This window comes from Abramis brama, assembly GCF_963993115.1.
Source record: "Abramis brama genome assembly, chromosome: 17".
In the NCBI taxonomy this organism is placed as follows: domain Eukaryota; kingdom Metazoa; phylum Chordata; class Actinopteri; order Cypriniformes; family Leuciscidae; genus Abramis; species Abramis brama.
The window spans coordinates 23,843,421-23,863,873 of NC_139979.1; the positions used below are offsets into that span (position 1 = coordinate 23,843,421).

A 20,453-nucleotide genomic window follows, 5' to 3' on the forward strand; every position below is an offset into this window, starting at 1 on the left:
TGCATGCTGGGTAAAAGTGGGCGTGACTTGCCTCCCACTGGGGCGGCGAAACAGGTGGCCACTCCCACCGCACAGGCACACACCAGCAGATCCTGAACATGGGCACTATTCTGGGTGATTTGGGTGGGGTTAAAATAACAGCATCAGGACACACACATTCAAGACGCATGCCAAAAAATACCATCACTATTATTACAGACAGACGAAAATAATGAGGTATTAGGGGAGAGACAATGAGACAGGGATAAGATGAGGATACAGGGAATGAGAGCAGAGAAATATGCAATTAGTATGTCTCTAGAATATATTTAAATTCATAAACTTTAGACACGCACACAGATTGTAATATTAAACTGAGTATAACATTCTAAAGCAGTTCTTAACCGTTGATCAGAGACCAGTTTTGGCATCTGTCTACTCATAAAATAACCCGTGATGGTTGAGGGAATTTATATGCCAATGAGAAGTAACTTGATCCTAGATCAGCAATTAAGGTCAGCAGCTTCGGTAGAGTAACTCACATATTAATGCCACACACACACACACACACACACACACACACAAACAAGCTCACAGGGGCTGATTTTTACCTCATACACACCGGTGAAGATGGACATGACTCTGCTCAGCACTGCTGCACATATACTGGCAATATGCACAAAAGGACCCTGAGGATTTAATAGAGCTTATTAATCAATAAAACTGCAGCAGATGAATAACGTTCTGTATCTATGAAGAGAATTTATGTAACAAAATTAATTTCTCTGAAATCAACAAAGAGCTGCAATAATAGTGATAATTAGTGCAACCAGTTAGCAATATATCTGAACTAATGACAGACAGATAGAGAGACAGACAGATAGATAGAGAGCATTATATACAGACAGACAGACAGACAGACAGACAGAGACAATTATATAGACAGACAGACAGATAGATAGATAGATAGATAGATAGATAGATTGATAGATAGAGACAATTACATAGACAGACAGACAGACAGATAGAGACAATTATATAGACAGACAGACAGACAGATAGAGACAATTATATAGACAGACAGACAATTATATAGACAGACAGATAGATAGATAGATAGATAGATAGATAGATAGATAGATAGATAGATAGATAGATTCAATTATACGGATGGACGGACAGATAGATAGATAGATAGACAGATAGATAGATAAAGACAATTATATAGACAGACAGACAATTATATAGACAGACAGATAGATAACACAAGTTTTGTGTTTTGTGACAAGTTTTCCCCTTCACTATCCAACAATAGATAGATAGACAGAGAGACGGATAGATAGAGAGATGTATAGAAACAATTAGACAGACAGACAGACAGACAGATAGATAGATAGACAAGCAGTCAGTCAGACAGACAAAATCTTCATAAAGTTAATATTTGTTACAGTAAAAAAAAAAAAAAAAATTACTTCATCTATATATTTCAATTAAATGTTATACATTTATACATCAGAAATATAATAAAATAAGTAGAAGAGGTCCACCTCCTTCCCGATGGGCATTCCACTGCCCAGACCAGCCGTAAGACCAATGACTTTAGCCACAAATGCTTTGAGTGTCAGATACTCCTTTAACACCACACCTCTGAGGATGGTCTTGAGTTCAGGGATCCCAGAGCCTGAGGGACAGATAAAAGAGAGAGCGTGAAATTAATCTATAAAAACATAAAACATCATTTTACACCGAGTGTAGATCCTGTCACAGCGATTATTAAAGATGAAAAAGATTGCTGTATATCTGATGTGGGACACATGAGAAAGCTATCAAAACAATTGTGGTGCGGAGAGGCGAGAGAAAACAAGAGAAAACAAGACCATGATGATCACATTTTGGAAAGCGGGTAGGACGATTTGATGTATTGTGGGTGGCTGAGAAGGATTGAGGACACAAACTAGACAAAGATTTTTGACACTGTGAACAGAGATGCAAATAGAAGTGTGGAAGGGTAAAGGACAGAGAATATAGGGAAATAAAAGCAGGAATGAAATAAAAGCATACCTATAGCTTGTGGAGCGACCAGATGACAGAAAAGGGATGCAAACACGATGAGGATGATGGGATATGAGACCCAGGCCAGATACTGCAGAGCCACATTCCCTTTCAGCTCTCCATACATCCACTTATATGCTGTTAGAGAGAGAGGTAGAAGAAAAGTTCTAGGGCACTTTTTATTTGATCAGGTCCCACTATAAGTGGGGAAGGAAATAAGTTTAATATTGGGAAAAAACATAATATTTTACCATAATTTGTTATCTGATTAACAGGGTTACAAGTACAATTAGCATCTCAGTTAAAAGTTATGAAAGACTTTCATTACTAACTATTAACCCTGTAAAGCCTACTGCATCATATTTAATACACACATTTCTAAGGCCTAAATTATCAACATGATCCAAAACAATCTTCTACTGTACATGCCTTCTGTCATCTGAATTAGAGTTTATACTTTTTTTAGCAAGTAAAAAGCCATTTAATATACAGTACTTGTAAAACGATTCACCTACAAGTCATGTTACACGTCTTTTTGCTGTGAAATCTTTACTGATTTTCATAAAGTAAACATAAGAATATATTTTATATTGTTAGCGATATTTTAAGATGAATACTTACTGGACTGAAGCACTTAGGTTTACTTGATCATCCATTCATCAATTTTAGAAGACTTGTGTAAAATGCGAGCATCAAATATGACACATCAAGGTTTTTAGGAACATTTATTTGTTTATCTCTCAATCATCATTGCGTTACATTTTATGTTTTGACCCCCACAATAAAAACTACAGAGCTTTGATCATAAAACTAAGCATTTTAATATAATCTTACTAAGACATGTTATTGGGAGATATAGAGTGACAACTGATATTTATATGCATTTTATGTAAGCAGTCTGCTATACTGTTATAAAGACCTCATTCATCTTACATTTTGGCTATATTAATATCAGCAACTGCTCCAATTTCATTCGGCATTTTTGGTCAGTTTGGGCCTCTGAATAAAATTGAGCTGTTTTTTTCTCCATATTCTCCTATATCATACTATAATGCACCATAAAAGCATGATAACATATGCAAAACATTTTTTTACTAGATTTATTTTTATTAAGATTTTGTCTAAAGGTTCAATAAACTGTTCCATTTCTTAGAAAGTGATTTATTCCAACTATTCAGGAAATGTGGACTATTATTTCATGTCAGGCTTTACAGGGTTAATTATTTAAATAGTCTGCTAGTACTTGTTAAGGCCCTTGCACACTGAGTCCGAAATTATCGCATGCGTTTTTTCGCTTTCGTGATTCGGTGGCTCTGAATTGTTAAAACACCATTCAAAATTTCGGATGCGAAAAATGCAGAATTTTTTTAATTTTTTTTTTACGGACGAAAGTTTCGGATGCAGTGTACAAGCGTGATTGACATAACGTGAGAGGTCGTATTTATTTTTTAACGTGCGAAAATTTCGGACGCGAAAACGCGCGCCTGCATGGCATTTGTTTGTGTCGTGACTTTTGAGTTTCCTTGGCTAAATAGTAGGGCGTGGCAAAAGCCCATCTGCTAGTAACTTACTTGTTAGAAGAAGCAGTCGAACAACAGGAGAGAACATCAGTCTGTGATGTCTGTTTCCCAGTAACGTTAGATTTTAGCGCGGCTCTTTGTTGCTAGGAAACTTTGTTTATTTACTGTCTGGTAAAACGCGCGCCCGCGTGGCATTTGATTATGTGTCGTGACTCGTGACCTATTTTTTACAGTCTATGGTCGTGACTTTTGAGTTTCGCTTGGCTAAATAGTAGGGCGTGGCCTGCTGTATTCAATAACGAGGTATTAAGTGTATAAAATAGGTTAGTGCACGCGGCAGCCCTCATCGTGTGAAGACGAAGAGTGTAAAGACCAACGACTCAACCCGTGGGACTCCACCGAGCAAGGACACTGACAAGGCACTTGAGTATTAATTTCTTGTTGTTTATTTAATTTTCTTGTTTCCTTTCTCTTCTACACAACTTTCATCTGATCTTTCTTACACTATGTATTTTCAAATCCCTACTATTACTAACATATGTAAATCAAATATCACACATCTGAGGCAGTCCAATCCAAACAACCTGCGTACCTTTCCGGTGTCTTCTAGTACTATATTCTCTTTTCCTATTGGTCTCTGGAATTGCCAGACCGCTGTAAACAAAGCTGATTTAATTACATCTATTTCTAGTCATTCAGATTCAGGTCTCAGCCTGCTGGCCCTGACTGAGACCTGGATCAGACCAGAGGACACTGACACACCGGCTGCCCTCTCCACTAACTTCACTTTCGACACCCCCCCCCGCCTGACTGGTAGGGGTGGAGGTACTGGTCTGCTCATCTCAAATGATTGGAAATTTGATCATTTACCACCTCTGTGTGACAACAGCTCACTTGAATCACATTCAATTACCATCACTAGCCCTATAAAAATCCATCTTGTAGTTGTATATCGTCCCCCAGGTGGCAGCTTCTTGGGGGAGCTTGGGCTCAATCCCAATTCACCCCTTGCCCCTACCCCTTGGCCCCTACCCCTTGGCCCTACCCCTCCGTTTTGCACGTTCCCGTGAAGGGGTAGGGTTGTCTCGATTCTCTTTTGGTTGGAGGGGTAGGGGGAAGGGCCAGATAGCCCTTGAAACGAAGATTTTTCACTTCAAACGAAGGGGTATGAGAAATGTACCTGCATACACCGGCTACAGAGGCAACATGGCTGCTAATAATCATTTTCTTTATGTCACATTCAATCTTGTGTTCATATTTACGGTCATGTTCTTCAAAGAAACGTTTGCAAAAAAATCTTCTAAGTTCGTTAACGATAGTCCCGCAACACTATCTGTTGTTTTCTACGAACTTCAGAAGAAAAATGCACAAAAATAGCTGTAACCCACTCAATTGAGATGACTACAGCTGACGACTGCATCTTGGAAGTGTGTGATAAACATTGGCGCGTCTCCTGTGACGTAGGCGCTAGCGACGACGTATAATGACGTGTAACGGTGTAGTAGTGGTGTCCCATTTCTTAGGGGAATATTTTCACCCCTACGCCTTGCCACTCTGTTTCAAGGGGCAAGGGTAAGGGGTAGGCGAAGGGTTAGGGGTAGACGAAGGGGTATAAAATAGAATTGGGATTGAGCCTTGATGTGCTACTCTCATCCTTCCCATACTCCTCTCATAGTTCTTGGAGACTTCAACATCCACCTAGAAAACCTCAGGCTGCTGATTTCCACACTCTGCTTGCCTCATTCGACCTCAAACGAGTATCTACTGCGGCTACTCACAAATCAGGTAACAAATTGGACCTTATTAACACGCGCTACTGCTCCACTGACCATACACTGGTCACTCCACTGCACACCTCAGATCACTTCCTCCTCACTCTCAACCTGCCTCAGAACACAACACACACTCCTCCACAGGTCACCTTTCGGCGAAACCTATGTTCACTCTCACCCTCTCGCCTATCCTCTCTGGTCTCATCCACACTTCCTCCACCGATCAGCTTTCAACACTAGATACTAATAGTGCAACTGATACTCTTTTCTCCACTTTAACACCCTGCTTGGACAACTTCTGCCCCCTTTCCTCCAGGCCAGCCCGCACCACACCCTCTGCCCCCTGGTTATCTGATGTTCTCCGTGAATATCGTTCTAAACTCAGGGGTGCAAGAGAGGAAGTGGTGCAAATCGAAAGATCCTACTGACCTTGGTCTTTATCAATCCCTCCTCTCTTCCTTCTCTGCTAATATCTCTACTGCTAAAATGACTTACTATCACAACAAAATTAACAATTCTTCTGACTCTTGCTTGCTTTTCAAAACCTTCTCCTCTCTTCTCAACCCTCCTCCTTCATCAACCCTAACAGCTGACAATTTTGCCACATTCTTCATAAATAAAACAACCACCATCAGCGGCCAATTTACCAATCCACAAACTGAAACACACATTTTACCAGCTAACACACACATTCTACCCTCCTCCTCTCTACTTTCAGAGGCAGAAGTCTCCAAACTCCTCCTTTCCAATCGCCCTACCACCTGTCCGCTTGATCCTATTCCCACTAACCTACTTCAAGCCATTTCATCCTCAGTTGTACCCACACTCACACACATCATAAACACCTCTCTTCACACTGGTACCTTTCCCACAGCATTTAAGCAGGCTCGGGTAACCCCACTGCTTAAGAAACCCACTCTAAATCCAGCACATCTGGAAAATACAGACCGGTATCTCTTCCATTCGTTGTGAAAACACTTGAACGAGTTGTTTTCAACCAGATCTCTTCCTTCCTTATGGGCCTTTCACACGGGACGCGGTATGTGCGGCGCTACGCTATAAAACCCATTCATCTCAGTGGCTTCAAGTTCAAAGTTCAAAGTTTTATTTACCATTAGCAGAGCACAAAAAGAATTGTACACATACATAGGAATTGTACTGCATCACCCATCCGAGTCAAAAAAGTATATATATATATATATATATATATATATATATATATATATATATATATATATATATTAAATAAATAAATAATTAAATAAATAAATAAACAGTGCCCCAGTGCTTGCTAGCCATATATACCATATATACCCTATTTCTATGAGTTAGCCATTAGTCTCACCACTGCTGGATAAAAGCTGTTATAGAAGCGTGTTTTATGTGTGATGATACTGTCCGCTCTTATATGTCTCAGGCTGTAGGTTTTGTGTCTGGGCTTCAAAAGTGAGTGAGCTGGGTGATGAATGTCACCAAGTATGGACTGAGCTTTCTTCTTACAGCACTCTGTGTACAGTTTGGTCATGGGTGTGAGGTTTGTCCCAATGATTCTCTCTGCAGTCTTTATAACTCTTTGGAGAGACTTCTTGCGCCATGCATCATTGGCGTGCTCACGCGCACGCCGCGGTCAAAGTTCAAAATAGTTCAACTTTTGCCGCTGCGCTCTGTGACGATTACCAGCGCGGCCAATAGAATCGGGGTGTCCAAACAAGCACGGAAATCAAAATGGATGAACGGCTAGTACTGTGTGTGTCGGAATTTCCTGAGCTGTACGATACAAGTTTGAGGTCGTATAGGGACATCGTCAGGAAAGCTGTATTCACAAATCAGTATTTTATGAGGATTTGATGCTCAAGAAACATTTATAATTATTATCACTGTTGAAAACCGTTATTTACATTTTTATTTCAGGATTCTTTTATGAATGGAAAGTTCAAAAGAACAGCATTTATCTGAAATAGAATCTTTTGTAACATTATAAATGTAGAACGGGACAGATACATTGTTTGCTGCTGACCGAAAGGAGGAACAACAGAGGTAATAGAGCTCCGCTAAAAGTTTTTAAAACTCTGCCTACGTAATAGCGCAGCGCAAATCGCATTGTATCTGAAGGGCAACGCTGAACCCAGCAACAAGCGTCCTGTGTGAAAGGCCCATTATACAGAACAATCTCTTGGACAACAATTAGTCTGGTTTCAAAAGCAGACACTCAACTGAGACTGCCCTGCTCTCAGTAATTGAAGCTCTGAGACTGGCAAGAGCAGCTTCCATATACTTTATACTTTATTGTGTTTATACTTCATTTGATTGTTACGTGGTGTCATAGTGTATCATTGAAGTGTAACTTTCAAAACGCTTTGAATTGTTAGTGTCGGTAGTCAATGTAAATGAGCAATGTTTACTCGTGTTACCTGGACAGAGAAATTCACGTTTAATTATCAGCAAAAGACCGCCGGATTATGCAATACGTCATACATACATGCATAAACATTTACATACATATCTGAGAATACACACTTTTTTTTTTTTTTTAAGTTTGGGTTGGTAAGATTTTTAAAATGGTTTTAAAAAGAAGTTTCTTATGCTAAGCAAGGCTGCATATATTTGATTCCAAATACAGTAAACATTTTGTGAAATATTTATATTGTGAAATATTATTAAGATTTAAACCAACTTAATAATGTAATTCCTGTGTTGGCAAAGTAGAATTTTTAGCATCATTACTCCAGTCTTCAATCACATGATCCTTCAGAAATCAGTCAAATATGCTGATTTGCTGCTCAAGAAACATTTCTTATTATTATCAAAGTTGAAAACAGCTGTGCTGTTAATATTTTTGCGGAAAGAAAATGTGTGATACATTTTTTTCAGGATTCTTTGATAAATAGAAAGTAAAAAAAAGAAAGAAAAAAAAGCTTTTATTTGAAATACAAATATTATATAACATTATAAATAGGGATGCACCGAATTGAAAATTCTGGTCCAAACCAGAGTTCGATTGCTCTCCCCTCCCACCACCTCCGCTGGATTGTGTTCACACTGTATTGTTTGATTCCGAACCGAGATACGTTTGCATCAACAAAGCAGGAGCTGTTTAGTTTGATAGGTAAAGGCGACGCAGGGGAAGGCTTTAAAATGCATACTGAGGTTACTCACCTCACTTTTACATATTGGTTTTGAACCTTTGATTTTGTTTCCAAAGCATCAGCACATAACAGCACTTGCGTCTATCTGCCACAAATGTACTGCAAATGTTCTTAAAGGGGAACTGAAACGAACAAAATATAACTCAATAACATGTTGGTTATTAAAATAGTAAACAAATTAATTCAAAAATAATATTTAAAACAAAACATGAAGTTTTTCCCAATACTGAAATTTACATTTGTTGTTATCAGAGCGCAGCCGTGTTCGATGACGTCACTGGCATGGTACCGCTGTAGGCTACTAACGTTATGTCAGGCTACTCTACTGCTACTCTGACTGATTTTGACTGTACACATTTTTTTAACTGTATAAGTTAACACTAAAAACAGCATTTGAGTAAGAAATTGAATCAGCAAATGAAATAATCAAACTGCATATTCCTCACTGTATGAATGAACCGTATACTGATTGCTACCCTTACAGATTCCACGCTCCGAACCGTAGTTGGGAGCTAGCTGGTCTCAACATAATAACTTGGCTCATGGCAGGTAACTTACGTCTAGTGGTCCGGGCTAACAGAGCCGAAGCACAAAACAGTGAGGCGTCGGCTGAGTGAGCCTATCATTGCAGCAATGAACTCGGGCTTTATTACTCACAGTGGTACACGTTCATGGGCATAAAAGGCACTTTGCTTGCTAGCATTTAACTGGAACATAGACTGCGTCACTACTACATTGGCACGTAAACTTAGACTGATTCCCCCGCTACACTTTGTTTACACTACGGAAACCCACATGGCCCACTACGTCACACATACGCGTTTTTTCTAACAAGCCACCAGAGTGAGGCAGAGATTGCAACATGATTCTTATATAGACTGTTGTCACTTTAAGAACTACAGTAATTAGGGAAAAATCTAGAATATACTGATACACATAGAATAAGACAATAAAGAGAAGATTGCGTTTAGACGTGTACGCTCGTCAAATTTAAACTGGCAAGGCGCGCCACCGCGTCTCTCATACACAGTTTGAAAGCGGCTGAAATCACACTAACAAGTATCTTGCGGGTGTCGTCGATGGATATTGCTTATATTGGATAGCATCCTCGATGTCGGATTAATTTAGCAAGGTGATCTGCGGTGAAAGTGAACATCACAATAACAACTAAGAGGTGAGAGGAACTTGTTTACAGGACCCGCCATGGTCACATTTATGCCACAGTCATTTTGCAAACAGGTTATTTGCCCCTTGATGGCATCGGAGGTGTTATATTCGCTTGGACAGATCACAATTTTTGCAATGCAATAAGACCCCCCTCTCGATCTGTTATGCTCTTGAGATGCCATTTTGCTGGAGCTGTCAAGGTAGCCTATCATGCCAGTGACGTCACGGACCGTTGAAGCTCAAGATGGCTGCGCCCTAGTAACAAAACAACAAACTAATATCACTGTTTCCCCCCCCCTGTAACTACTTCAGCAGTTTTAAGTGTCCTACCACAAATAACAATGATAACACATCTGTTATATCATCTTTACTTCCTATTTCGTTTCAGTTCCCCTTTAAAGCTGCAGTCCGTAGCTTTTGGTGCTCTAGCGGTTAATAAACAGGACTGTATGTGTCTTGCGGAAGAACATTGTAGCCGGAGCTACTTCTCTCTGTTTATGTCTATGACGAGTCACGCAGGTACTAGGCTACTCCGCAGTGGTACGACCCGAACCAGTCTAAAATAGTCTGAAAATTAAACACTTATTATAGGTGTATACAGTAGTGATTCAGGATAAGACAAAAACACGTTTTGGAAAATGGATTCATGATGTACTCGCTTATTATATCAATTTTGTAAATTTTAAACACAAAAAAAGTTACGGACTGTCGCTTTAAGGCGGCGGGAGTCCATTTCTGCTAACAACGAGCACAAATGAGAAATTCACATTCTCTCTGCTTGCAGTGCATCTGTCACCCTTGTCAGGAAAGTGAGAGAGTCAGAGAACACAGAAAAACACAGTTTCTTTTGAATCATACGGTATCAATAGCGGTTCACTTCCGCGATTTAGTACAACTGCGTTCAAATCAGCAGCGAACCGTATCGGAGTTCACATGAACTGTACCCCAGACCACCCTTTATAGGTAGATTCGGGCACGGTTGGTGGGTCCGCAACAAAAGTGCTAGTGTAAAAGCACCCTAAGTGTCATCAAATAGGCATATACTGTGATATACCTTGTAGGCTCTTGGCACTGGCATAGTCCATGCTCCAGCTAACCAGAGCCATAGTGAGACCCAAAAGAACCAAGAAGATCCAGTCCTCCCCCAGCTTTGTCACCATATACCTCTGGATACGGCCCAGACAGTCTGCAAAGCAAACACATTCTAATGGCTATTCACACTAGATATTTTACCTGCACTTTAGAACAGTGCATGTAATTTTTAGGTAACCAGAATGAGGGTTTTTTTGTCACTCACCCTGGCATTTGGAATAGGGGCGTGGCTTCTTTATAGAGGAGGAGGGGCTTAAACCTGGTGTCATGGGCCCCACATCCAGGCTGGCATGATGTGCTCGGCCATGGCCTCTCCTGGTTGCCTTGGCATTGCCGGCATGCCTCTTCCGTTGCCTTTCAGTCAACAGACGTGTGGCCTCCCGTCTGGCAACATTACCCAGCTGCTCCCGGTATTCCCCGTACAGCTGAAAAAGACAGAACGCGGTTTTCTACCAAGAACAGAAATGACAAAATGACACTTAGCCTACATTGATCAGCAAAGTGAAGAAAATCAATGGAGGTCAAATCTGCTGTTACTGCAGTGAAAATGCAAAATTGAGAATATGTGTAAATAGTCTTGATGATATAGATATTGCAATTCAGTAGTGAAAAATCCTTTGTTACACAGAAGTCCTGATTTCACACAACTTTCACAGTGCTCATTAGTTCAGTGTGATTGTGTGCATGTGAATACTTGTAGAAGTAGGAATGTGAAGTGAATCAATGTAAGTGTGTGTGGTGGTGAGTTACAGTCATTTGTATGTGTCAGACAGAAATAGTCAGGCTGTCGAACAGGGCAGAATGGAAAAAGCGCTCCCCCGAGATACTCTCAATCATACAGTGCACCGACACACACAAGATTCACCCCGAAAATTTAGCCCTCAAACTGTATAACTATATTGCACGAACAAATAAATGCCAAACACCCCAGAAGAAAGAAAGAACAGATTCAAGTCGGCATGGACCAGAAATTGTTTCCAATTTTTCTTCCCTATTTTGATGTGGCTTATTGAATGAGAAAAAGAAAAAAAAGTAGTGCTAGACTTGATTTTTTTCCATCAGAAATTGACTGGAACATTAAAAGTGACCGTTGCAAATTAAATTGAGGCCATATAAAAATAATAATTATCAATTCTGATTTCATTGCGACTACACAAGTATACAAATGCACAAATATTGAGCTGTCAATCAGGATAGACCACACTCTGGCTATTGGCCAGTAAAGGAGGAAGTGATCCACGAAGACATTCTTCTCCTTCCTTCCATTACACCCAATACACACGCCTACATACACACATTCTGGAGCAGCACAGACCCCACATGGTGCGAGACTGAAGGGATCAGATTCAGCCCCCTCATGCACACTCAAAAACAAGAAATGCTCAATATAAATGTACGACTCAAAATATTCAGTGTATTTGATACATTTAGTTCAATATGTAAAATGTGATAAATAAATATATAAATTAATAAAAGCATGTTAGAATTAAATGAATGGCATCGTGAATGGCCAACAAACATTTGGGGGGATTTAACTTGTTTAAAAAAAAAAACTCAATAGCTTTACCAGTCAACGAAACAATTATTTGATGATAGCTAAATTATACAAATAGGTTACATGTAAAATACAGTATTCTTTATTACTTAAAATGTTATCTAAATGTAGAATCCAAGAACAAATTTTGAACTTTTCTGGAAGTTGTAATAACACGGAAAAATGTGGACCAGAATGTATATTAATTTCAACACACAAATTAAAGTAATTCTCTTTCACTAACAATTGACAGCGATTTAAACAAAATAATCTATTCATTAACAATTATTATATAGTAAACCAGTAGTCAGACTCAAACAATGTTAATGGCAACTAAGGTATGATGTATGTGTGTATATACTGTATGTATATATATATACACACAAAATACAATATATAAAATACACTGTATATTTGTGCTATCACAAAATATTGTCTACAAATATATGTAAGCATATATAATCTTAAATATTATGATTATTAATATATTCATTAAAGTTAATGTCATCTTAATAATTAATAAGTAATTACTGAAAGTAATACTAATTAGGGTAACACTTTATTTTAAGGTGACGTAGTTACACGTTTAATTCAACGTTAACTTAAGTAAAGTACAATGTAACTATTTCCCCTTAAAATAAAGTGTGACCCTAATTAATAAGGGTTATGAAACAAATGAAAGTGAACAAGAATGCAAGATTTTTTTATAAAATGCATCTATAATAGAGACTAATGCATACCCACCTCTTGTGTAGCTGCAGTCTTGAACATACTGTATAGAGATTTTACATTCTTCCACAGAGCATCTCACACTATCCAGCAGCATTTATACACTACACTTGAACACACACACACACACCCTCGGGCAACAGGTGATTTAACTAAAACCCGGAGTGAAAAAAACTGACAGAATAAGAAGTATACTGAATAAAATATTTGACAAGCTTTGTCTTTTAATTCCTTTCTCATTTATTACATTACTGTGATAAGATACTAGAGTGTGCGTCAGATATAGAGAAGACCCAAGGCTGACTCTATCATTGACTCTTCAATTTTACAAAAAGTCAATAGACTTATACAGGATGACAGCGTGAGAGAGACTTTTCCGGAACAGAAAAACATTTACTTTAGGACAACATATTCTCTCTCGCTCTCTTTCTCTCTCAAACACCTGTTTTCTTCATTCCTCTAACTGATTTCCACAGTGAAGGCTTAACTTTACAACCGTGGCCTAAAACTCATTGGGCCTGACAAAACGCACAGATCAGATGATGTCTTCGCCAAACAACTGAAATTAATAAAATGATTCTTTAAAGTGATTTGAATTTGACCATATAATGTATAGGAGGATTTGAGACACACAAAAAAAAAAAAAAATCAAGAGAAAGTAAGAAAGACAGGAAGACAGGCTGAGTAGAGAGAGTGAAAGTTGCTAACAGACGCAAGCATTGAAGGACATAGTGACTTTGAGAGTTAATTAAAACACAGTTATGCTGGTCAGTGCGTGTGTATGAGCGTGTGTGTAAGTATAATAATATAATCTGACCCATTCACTGACAGACTGATCAGGAGATCAAGACACACTGGTCATACAGTATCTAAATAATAATTAACACAATCACAGATTTATGGTTCTGTCGGAGGGAGCCCACACTTCATCCCACAATTCGTCTTTCGATATTCACTCTTACAAATACCATTCCACATAGACAAGACCTTTACAATCAAAAAAAAAAAAAAGAAAGAAAACTTGCAAACTTTCAAGTGGAAATACATTACCAGCCAAATACTCGAAAGCACGCAAAGAGCGATCCCTTAATAATCACTAAAAAGCCGTCACTCATCTCAGTTAATCGCAATCTCACAAAGTTCCGTTATGATCAATAAAGTTGTCTACGCTGAACAATAAATCTCTTACTAACATTGTATCTACACTTCGTTTGTTAATGAGAGGATTTGCGAGCGTGCAGAAATCGGCACTGGAAAAAACTGGATTCGGACTACATTAAACACCTCTGGCTGGCCATTGCATTCAAGAGATAAACAAACATGTCTGTGATTGGCTACATTGCTCACCGCTGCAAAAACACGTTGTAAATAGAAACATTTGCAATCTCCAAAGCACAAGCAAAAATACGAACTGGAGCGTTTGCCAAATAATTTTTGCCAATATGATATTATTACAGTATCAAATGAGGGAGCTCTTGCTTTCATTTGAGGGTGATTAGCAATCGATTTTTTTGATTGGTTAAAATGAATGGAGAATATCTTGTGTCTTCCCATGGGTGCTCAGCCATTGCACACACATTTCAACTTGGTATATTAATATAATTACTTTAATATTAATATGTGATAATGTTAATTATTATTTAGTGTTGGTATATTTCAATTTGGTATTAGCAGTTGACATAATGAGAAAATTAACATACATATATTTTGTTACGTCATACATTGTTTTTGTTTAAGCAGTCATTTTAACTGAAAGCACCAAGAAAAAGAAAAAAAGGAATTCAATTCTGTGAGACTACTAGAATATAGATAAACCTTCATCCCAAATTTCTATTTAAGAGTTATGAAACACTGTACAGTATTTGGTAAGAAGTAACCAAAATGTTTAAGCTGAGAAAAAAGAAGAAATATATAAAATGTTTAACCTCACCAGAATCTGATCATAATTCAGAACAGTCTCAAAAGTGTTGATGGGCTCCCTTATCATCTTGCTCTTTTATTCTCTGTCAGTCTGTTCCTATCTTCATTTTCTTTCACCTGCTATGTACCTCGGTTCCTCCTTTCCTTCTCCTTTTCACCTTCACGAAATATTCAAATATTAGTAACTGTATCTGCCTTATAGGAGGTGTCCTGTAGGTTAACGCACAAGTAAACCACATTACCCATAATGCAGAGCACTTGTGGTTGACAGTGGGCTGTCAGCAGCTATTAATTCACAGGGCTGTGATTTCCTAATCCTGTCTGGCGGTCAGATGAAGTCCACTGCAGGTATCTGGACGTGCAAGCGTTTTCTGCATCATTCATTGTCGTCTGTGCTTAAGTTGAATTCAGTTAAACCTGCATTAATGGTGTTGATTGATGTGTGCGTTTTTTTGCTGCTCATCAGCTTTGTGACGTAAAGTGACATCTCTAACGTTTCCTTTCACCTCTACACGGTCCTTTTATTAACATGGACTACTTAAATCGAACTGGACGATTTCAGATTTAAGCAACTTCAAAGGAGTGCAAAAGTATTCGCCAATTCACCTGGAAACCAATTCACAAACTGGATTCAGATTATAAGTGCTTTTGATTAAGAAATAATGACTGAATTTGCTAAAACTTGAAACTGTCAATTGTCCTTAAAATAATCAGCTTTCAGTAATCCGTTTTATTACCTTGGACAAATAGAAATTATGAAGTAACGTATTCAGGCACATTTATTCTGTATTTTCTGTAAAGCAGACAGTGCTGGGCAAGTTTTTTTAAAGACCGGCTTAATAATTTACCCACCCTTAAAACAGCACATAAAAAAAGTGGACCAGACTATGTGTCGATGGTCAAAAACCAGGCTACTCAAGACTGTATAATGCTGAACAGATTCATTAGATCACAAAGCCTTAAGCAAAAGAAGTTGGTTTACAAACTTGCTTGGATTTAGACTGCAGAATTCTGTAGTCTGCGATTCTCAGAACCTCAGGAATATGCTAATTCATCATCAAAACATTATTATTATTTGCATTTCTGCCTAATAATGAAGTGAAAGTTCAAACACAACCCTTTTATCTCCTGCACACTTCCTCCACTCTCACCATTTCACTCTCAGTCTGTTCATTTCTGTCATTCAGCAGTCAGACTCCCAGAGGCCTCTGTGCTAAAGAAGGGTCATCAGCAGCTGTATGACCTGGAAGTGAAATCACTTAACTGTGACCATTAAAAACAACACGTAGTGCTGTTAACATTAGTATAAGCAAACACTGCTGTAAACGAATACACCGATCATCTAAGAGCATTCACACGCATTGGTTTTCCCATCATAGTGGAATCTTTCCATTTACTTCTTTTCTTTTACATCAAGCACATTATATTTTCCATCTTCCAACTCTAAACTTGACCCTCACAGAAACTGTTCGGTACGGATCCCCTAAAGGGGCATGGTGAAAAAAAATTAGATGAGAGGAAAATTATGTTTCAATGCGTTTGCGTTCACTCGCTAAACTTTTGCGTTTACTTTTGTGATGGAAATGAGGTGGGAGGAAAAGCTATATTTCAGTGCTTTTGCAAGCAAAAGCAAAGTTTCTCAGGGAAACCAAATGTTTTGTGAGAGAATGTGACTGTTGCGAGCGAATGCAGTTTCTCAGGGAAAAGCAATAGTTTTGAAATATAGCTCCTCCCACTTTATATCCATCACAAAAGGTGAACGCAAAAGCAAAAATCTTCCTTCCGTCTCACATTTTTTTCTCATCACAATTTTTCCCTAAGTGTAGCGTAGTTCTGAATTAAATTAAATGAAAAGGATTGTTTGTTCAAAAATGAAAAATCTGTCATTTACACCCCCTCATTTTGTTCCAAACCTGTATGAGTTACGTTCTTCTGTGGAGCACATAAAAAGATCATTTGAATAGTGTTTTTGTCCATATAATGAAAGTCACTGGGATTCCAATGTCTTTTGTTCCACAGAAGAAAGCCACAAAGGTTTGGATGTAAAGAATGATAGAATTTTAATTTTGGGTGAACTATCCCTTCATTCCCTAACTAAAGGGATAGTTAACCCCCCAAAAAATACAATTCTGTCACCATTTACTCGCGTTTCAAAACTGTTTGACTTTTTCTTTCTTTCTGTGGAACATAAAATTCGCTGGAATTTCATCAAAAAATGTTTTTGGTCCCACTTTATATTAAGTGGCTTTAAGTACTATGTAGTTACATGTACTTACATTGAAATTAATAATTTGATACAATGTACTTATTGTGTAACTACATGTTTTTACATTGTACTTACATTTTAAAAATTCCTGCATGTAATTACAGCTGTAATTAATGTATGTAATTACATTTGTAATTACACAGTTGACCCACCCCTTACACCTTAACCCTACCCAATCCACCTCACCTGTCCCTAACCTTACCCGTATCACACCTCAATAGCAGCAAAAGTGTTTTACAATACAACATGAACACAATAAGTACATTGTACTTATTTTTTTATGTAAGTACATAGTACTTAACACCACTTAATATAAAGTGGGACCATGTTTTTTACTCACCCTCATGTCATTTATCTTAGGAACACAAACATTAAGATATTTTTACTGAAATCTGACAGGTTTCTGTCCCTCCATTGACAGTTACGCAACTACCACTTTGACGCTTCAAAACGTTCATAAAGAGATCGTAAAAATAATTCATATGAATTGAGGGGTTAGGCCAAATTTTCGGAAGAGAAGCAATTACTTTAAATGATGAACAGATTGAATTTAGGTTTTTATTTACATATAAACATCGATCAGCGAATATAAACAGAAGCTCATTGGTTCAAAGCTCAAACGTGCTGCGTAACACCAGAATGAACCTCATTGGTTCTTGCAGAAGCTCAAACATGATGCGTAACACGATAATGAACCTCATTGGTTCTTGCAGAAGCTCAAACGTGCTGCGTAACACCAGAATGAACCTCATTGGTTCTTGCAGAAGCTCAAACATGATGCGTAACACGATAATGAACCTCATTGGTTCTTGCAGAAGCTCAAACATGATGCGTAACACGATAATGAACCTCATTGGTTCTTGCAGAAGCTCAAACATGATGCGTAACACGATAATGAACCTCATTGGTTCTTGCAGAAGCTCAAACATGATGCGTAACACGAGAATGAACCTCATTGGTTCTCGCAAGTCAAGCAAACATGCTTGAGCTTCCGTTTACCATAACTGATGTGTGCACTGAATGTTAATATATGAATAAAAGCCTAAATTCAATCTGTTCATCATATAAAGCAAATCGTATCTTTTCTTTTTTTGTCAATACAGTGTTTGTCTTGTTTTGTTTGTATAAAATTCTTCAAAATATCTGCATGAAAAAGAAAGTCGTACAGTTCTGGGAATGGCATGAGGGTGAGTAAATGATAACAGAATGTTCTTTTATACATGAATTATCCCTTCAAGTTGGCAAAATCTGACTACACACACACACTTGTAATGTCTTGGGTGAAAAAACACTCTTTCAGCAGCAACATGGTAACAACATATTAAATCTGATTATACAGAGGTAAACATTCACATAAAGCCTATGAATAGGGCTACTGATCGAGTTTTTATCTGACTGGATCATTTTCCCTACAGGAATCTCCTGCGTGCGCGAGACAGACAGAAATGGGACGGCAGGGGCAGTAATGCGTTTATGCGTAAAATTTACAGAGGTTAAAAAATCTCTCGGCTCTGGCGATCTTCCCATATTGTGCGGCAGAAGAGGAAAATCGATGTGGGAACTCGTGAGTGAGAGAAGAGAGGAAGACAGGTGGAGAAAAGGAAGGTTGAGGGGAGGTTGTGTGTGGGAACTTAATGACTTGTGACGGTGCAAAACTGACAGCTAAAGAATTGACGCTCTTTCACCCCCCTCGTCTCACTTTCTCACACACCACATTTACGACTATTCTCTCGCACTTGCTTTTGATACTTGACCTTTCGAGTTCAATCGACTTCCTTTTACTTTAATACAATCTTTAGGCCTTCCTAATAAGCTGTCCAATGGAACCAAACTCTAACAAATAGCCTAATGCACCTGACCAGCTGACCATACGTTCCTCTTGGCCGTATAGCAGCCACCGAGAGCAGCCCAACAGAGAGGGCTAGGCGTATATTTAACCTGCATGCTCAGGTTTCTGCTAGCATATAGCAGCAGAGATGTACTGCGTAGGTTAGCACGAATATGCACAAATCACGAGGTTTGGTCCACACATCTGCTTAGTTAAGCAATTCTACGAATAATCCTCAAGGGCATTCGAGATATTTTACAGAATCTTCAGAAACCTGAGACCTTTTTTAACCCCGAATGACCTGCAGAGATCCAGTAAACAGATTTTGGACAGAAAATGTTCCAACCTGAAGCTGCCTAAAGCAATCATAAAATGACAGAGAAGCATTAAAAAAGCAAAAAGGTGGAAAGTAGAACACACAAGCATGGTTCTCTGCCAATAAACATCTGACAAGGAAGCACAAATCCACAGAATTGACACTAATGGAAGTTTACGAGACATATTGCCTTTAATCAGCAGGGTGTTGACACAGGTTACGACAATTCTCATACCTATTCATGAGTTGTGCTATTACAGCCCAGTGAGCTCCATGTGTGTCGCCACTAAGAATAGAATGGAAAATCAATTAAAGCCGAGGCTAGTGAAGTGAAAGGCTTTGAGACCCATTATTTAAAGAGTCGTATTTTGGGCAGACAAGCGTTTCTAGGTTAGAACAGACCCGACTGACCACGACAAACCTCAGCAAGCCACCCACCAACAGCAAGACAGCGAAACGCCTCTGCGTAAGACAACAAAACAACGGGAGAGAGAAAGAGGCACAGAAAGACAGTGACTGACCAGGGTTTGCTGGTATCTCAGAGCTTTCCTTTGCGACGCATCGGCAGCCATCGACACGCTCGCACTGAGCCAAAAATAAACACACACAGTCTCACTCCTGTGTTACAGCATATGAAACACATACACTCACCGACTCTTACCCGTTTATTCAGTTACACACACCACCCCACTCAATACACACGCTGTTTCTCTCTTATGTTACAGTACCCGCAACACACACATGCAAGAAAAATGCTGAGACGTGTGATTCTTCAATTAGATACACTGGAACACTAATGCACACCATCCACAAACGGTCAGAGAGTCGGCCTACCTGTAAAACACTACACCAACAACACACATGAAGGTGCAGAGCACACACACACATCACAAACAAGCTTACAAAACTTTATGGTGGTATTAAACCATAGTTTCTGCCCATTACTTGGCATCAGTAAATTTGGCATAAGCTAGAACTGCAATCAGGGAAACTAGTAAGTTTTTTTCACATAAAGTCTGTGCTCTCAATCATTTTGAGCTATGAGTTTCCATAACTTTTCTCATTCTAGAGTACGGGATAAGGATTTTAAGAAATGTTTTAGAGATTGCAATCACTTCAGAGTCGAGCATTA

The 20,453-nt window shown here is 38.7% G+C and overlaps 1 protein-coding gene across 1 annotated transcript in view; it reads right to left on the minus strand.

Annotated features, from left to right (window-relative positions):
- Window positions 1-19,944, minus strand: part of clcn1b (chloride channel, voltage-sensitive 1b) — a 40,996-nt gene extending 21,052 nt beyond the window's left edge. Inside the window, exons 1-6 of the mRNA XM_084089529.1 lie at window positions 19,843-19,944; window positions 10,934-11,153; window positions 10,691-10,822; window positions 2,041-2,169; window positions 1,527-1,660; window positions 591-668 (exon numbers count right to left, since the gene is read on the minus strand). Coding sequence (XP_083945655.1) covers window positions 591-668; window positions 1,527-1,660; window positions 2,041-2,169; window positions 10,691-10,822; window positions 10,934-11,153; window positions 19,843-19,893 — 744 coding nt within the window. The 5' untranslated portion in view covers window positions 19,894-19,944. The remainder of the gene's footprint in view (window positions 1-590; window positions 669-1,526; window positions 1,661-2,040; window positions 2,170-10,690; window positions 10,823-10,933; window positions 11,154-19,842) is intronic.
- Window positions 19,945-20,453: the final 509 nt, after the last annotated feature.